This window comes from Kryptolebias marmoratus, linkage group LG15, assembly GCF_001649575.2.
Source record: "Kryptolebias marmoratus isolate JLee-2015 linkage group LG15, ASM164957v2, whole genome shotgun sequence".
NCBI lineage: Eukaryota > Metazoa > Chordata > Actinopteri > Cyprinodontiformes > Rivulidae > Kryptolebias > Kryptolebias marmoratus.
The window spans coordinates 22,213,800-22,217,910 of NC_051444.1; the positions used below are offsets into that span (position 1 = coordinate 22,213,800).

Below are 4,111 nucleotides of genomic sequence, written 5' to 3' on the forward strand. Positions count from 1 at the left end.
GGGCGGGGTGGGGGGGGGGTTCAAATGTTTCAGGAGGAGGAAGCCATTTAGAAAAAGTAGGGGGCCAGACATCCACTGGACAAAGCCCAAGGGAGGGGGGGTTTGGGGACCCAGACAGATGGAAAATTAATTTAGCCACGACAAGGAACTATCTCCCACGCTGACCAAAAATTAAATTGACTCAAGCTGTTGTGCTTGTAAACATACACGTATGTTAATAGGAGTGATAATGTAAAAAAAAAAAAAAAACAGGCTGCCCTGCAAATGACATACTGTCAAGACAGGGAGTTGGGTGTAACTGCCCTGTCGTACAGTTTTTGGCCAAAAAAAAACGGACCGGAAGGATTTGCAAACTGTCTTATTTCATCTGATGCTTAACAACGGGGAGTAAAAACCAGCGAACCATTAACAGGCTGGTCAATCTCGCTTTATCAGAGGAGCAGGTCATCTGCAGTCAACTAATGGAAACGATATAAAGGGAGGTATAACTGACTGAAAAATAAGTGCTTAGACCCTGTTTACTGTTCACCACAGCAGACAGTATCTCTAACCAACAGGCTAAAAGAAAGAAAAATGTGTGTAAATAAGTGCAGCTTCATGTGGAAGTAAACTGTTGTGACAATGTAATTATATGACAGCAGAGACAGAAAGGATGCAAACAAGTGGTAGCAGGTTGCATATTTGTTGCTCGCCACAGACACCTGCATGTGACAGCTTCCCGTGTAGATATGTGAGGAATGATGTAACAAACCTGTTTACACGACGGAGCTGTGCCACACGTCAGATTTAATAAATGGTTTCAAAACAATGGCCCTGAGACAGGGATGTCTCGGATCAGATGCATGCCTGTCATCTTCCCTGCCTGTGCTCGCCTTTCACACTCAACACCCGTCTGGAGAGGAGCGAAGGATACGCTAGGAAACCTGATTTTGTGCCATTGTTTCTTCGTCAACTTGGCACTATTGGGTTGAAGGAATGCACGTATAACAAGTGATACCGATCCACCCTAAGCCTGTGACTCACTGACATATGACCACAGCTATATTCATATTCTCAAAAACAAATAATGTATTTGCAACCGCACTTTACTTTGTGTTTAGTAATTCTTGAAGTTGTAACTGCTTGAGCTGTACTCTCACAGAGAAAACGTACACTACAAGTTCGTAAATTATTTCATTTATTCAAGAGTTAACAAATTTCCACTACTACGCACCCTTTTTACCGGTAAATACACCTTTTATTTTATAAAGTGTCTTTATCCCGTAAGTGAGATACAAGGTTAAATGTAGCAAACCCTCAACTTGAAGTTTAGTTTAATCTCATCAGACAAACAGCTGCAGACTAGTGTTGTGTCGTACATGAACGAGTCGTTCAAATGAACAAATCTTTTGAGTGAACGAACTGAACCAAACCACTTTATTCCCTGATTCGTTCATTACTTAGTTCCATTGAGTTCAGCAGGAGTGGAACTTCCGCGTTCTGTGACTCATGACATAAATCTAAATGACACAGCAGCGTGCGCCGTGCGGGCAGGGCGGGATTTACTCAGGTACTGATGATTTGCGCATCCACAGAAACAATGTATGCCGCCAAGATTTTTTTTTTTTTGCAGCCGAGATGTGATAGACATCATAAAGAGTTGACCCCGAATGGGCTGCAGGGGCGCAGGAAATACAGCCGCCATCTTGGAGCGGTCATCCTTCTTATTTGGTTAAACCCAAAGAGAAGAAGATGCCTCAGCACTGTGCAGCTTATTTCTGTTCAAATCGACGGACTGTTGACGTCAGGGCTCGGGGGATAACTTTTTCACAAGTAAGATGAACATATTATATTTTATTTTCTCTTTGTCTATGATCCGTACCATTGAACGAACTGCTGATTCACACATGTGCAGAAAAAAAACATACTGCAGCCGAGGCGTGATCCGTTTCTGTTTGAAGGATGCTTTGAAATATGTTTGCATGTCTTATAAGCCCATGGGCTCTGGGCACCATTAATGGTGTATGGCACAAAAGAAATAAACTAAACTAACCAGCTGACTAACTAATAAACTGTGTGAACTGAAGGATTCGGTGAACGAATCTTTTGAACGAATCATTTTAATGAACTGATTCGAGTGATTCAGTTCACTCAAAGGAGCTGCCGTTCCCATCACTACACCAGACAGACAGATGCAGACTCACTAACACATCTCTTCTCTCCTGTCTACGTTGCTTTCCTCCTCCTCCTCCTCCTCCTCCTCCTCCCAACGCCCACCTTAGGTGCTGCTTTCAAGGAGCAGCTGTCAATCATCCCTTTGCGCGGCCCCGTGGCCACAGGTGCTGCAGCTGGGAGTTTGATTGGCTTACCTACAGCGGCTGACCCCACCCACACCTGATCCCAATCATTAATCAAAGGAGCTCGGCCCTCACACACACACGGACAGGAAGCTCAAGTCTGCTGGCGAGTCCCAAGTTCATCTGTACCAACTTTTAGGGGCACGTTTTCCGCTCTCCTCCAAATGTGTGTTTATATTTTGAAGCGGGGAGCCCTTCCGGTGCATAAGACACGTTTCAGTGGTTTAGTTTCGGGCGGTATCGCTGCTTTCTATGATAACCTGTCTGTCGACTCTCAGACAAACACACCGGCTCGGTGTGGGGAAAAATACTTGAGAGGCAGAAACTAGAGGGGGATAAAAGTTACTTAAATATAACGATCCTTTCCCTTAAAAGTTACAAAGAGGTGTACATTTCGTCCAGACACGTTTAGCTTATTGTGTTTTTCGTACTTTAAACAAAGTGAAGGACAAAGTGAGCGGCGTCGGCTTCACGTACCTTCTCCACCCTCGGCGCCCCGCGGTTCCTGCTCGTCCTCCATTCTGTCCTTTTCTCGGCCGTCAGCCATGACTTTAATGTCTCTTTTTCAACTCTAAAACTTCTTTGGGTTTTTGTTTTCCTCCCCTTTCGAAGCGTGGCGCACTCTCGGCAGAGTAAGACGGACAAAAAGAAAAGTACAGACGGGATGAGTCCTCCTCACTGCTGTTCCAACTTTGTTTTTCTTTCCTCCATTCAACACGGAAGTTACACGGAAGCGTCGTAACAACCGGGTCATGACACGCCTCGGTTTTCCCAGAAACAGTTTTAGTCAGTGAAACCGTCAGTCCTGGTAAAAAGGAAATATGTCATTCATGTTCAAACAAAAAGTGACTCGGTATTATTCCGATAATCCAGCTGTACTGTTTCCATCACTCTGAATGGTGGGGGGAAGACTGAGTGAAGTTACACACGTGTGTAAATATTCTACAATTTTTTTATTTGTATTTTTTTACACACAAACAAGACAGGCTGAGACGTTCTCATAATGTGCCTAAAAAGCTCCAAAGAAAAAACAGCAACACACCGATGTGAGGAAAGTCACGCCGCCGCCACTTGACCATTTAAGGATGTGGACTCAGCCTGCTTATCCAGCAAGAAGTACGGAAGCCCATTTCGGCCAATATAGTAAAAATAAATAAACCACAGGGTATCTCGGAGTTTTGACATAGCGTCAAAGCCAAAGTAGATGTTTAATGTTTTCCTTGTTTTTATGACATGTTATTGGATTTCCTGGTTTGTTTTATTTTTTTGTTGCAACTTCTGTCTGTACGCAATGGAGCTTGGTGAGAAAAGTGAGATATTTTTGACGAAACGCTTTACAAAGTGGAGATTTTTGAATAGCATGGCTGTTGGGCGCAAGCTTTGTATTTCAATTTTTTTCATCATTTTGATGTTTTTGATTGAAACAACTCATCCACTCACTCTTCTCATCTGCCTGTGGTTTTATGGATGGCTAACCAATGAACAGTGTCAAAACAAACAAACAGAAAAGCTTGTTAATCTGTGACCACACAGTTTATCTATTTTTTTTAATGTATTTTATTTCTATTTCCTGAAAAGTTGCATTTATGGAGATACAAGGTTTCTGCTCAACACTTATAATATTCAAATTTTCATTTTATTTCTTTTCTTTTTTTTAATTGATGCTCTTGCGTCTCAGGCCCTACAGTTTATTTCCCATGCTCATAAATGATACACTTTTCAGTTGTTAAACAAATATTTTTTTTACATTTCTATTTTACAGCTGATTGTATATG

The 4,111-nt window shown here is 42.4% G+C and overlaps 1 protein-coding gene across 1 annotated transcript in view; it reads right to left on the reverse strand.

Moving 5' to 3' along the window:
* Positions 1 to 3,077, reverse strand: part of zgc:153993 (uncharacterized protein LOC767645 homolog) — a 10,259-nt gene extending 7,182 nt beyond the window's left edge. The window contains exon 1 of the mRNA XM_017419551.3: positions 2,814 to 3,077. Coding sequence (XP_017275040.1) covers positions 2,814 to 2,883 — 70 coding nt within the window. The 5' untranslated portion in view covers positions 2,884 to 3,077. The remainder of the gene's footprint in view (positions 1 to 2,813) is intronic.
* Between the last annotated feature and the right edge of the window lie 1,034 nt (positions 3,078 to 4,111).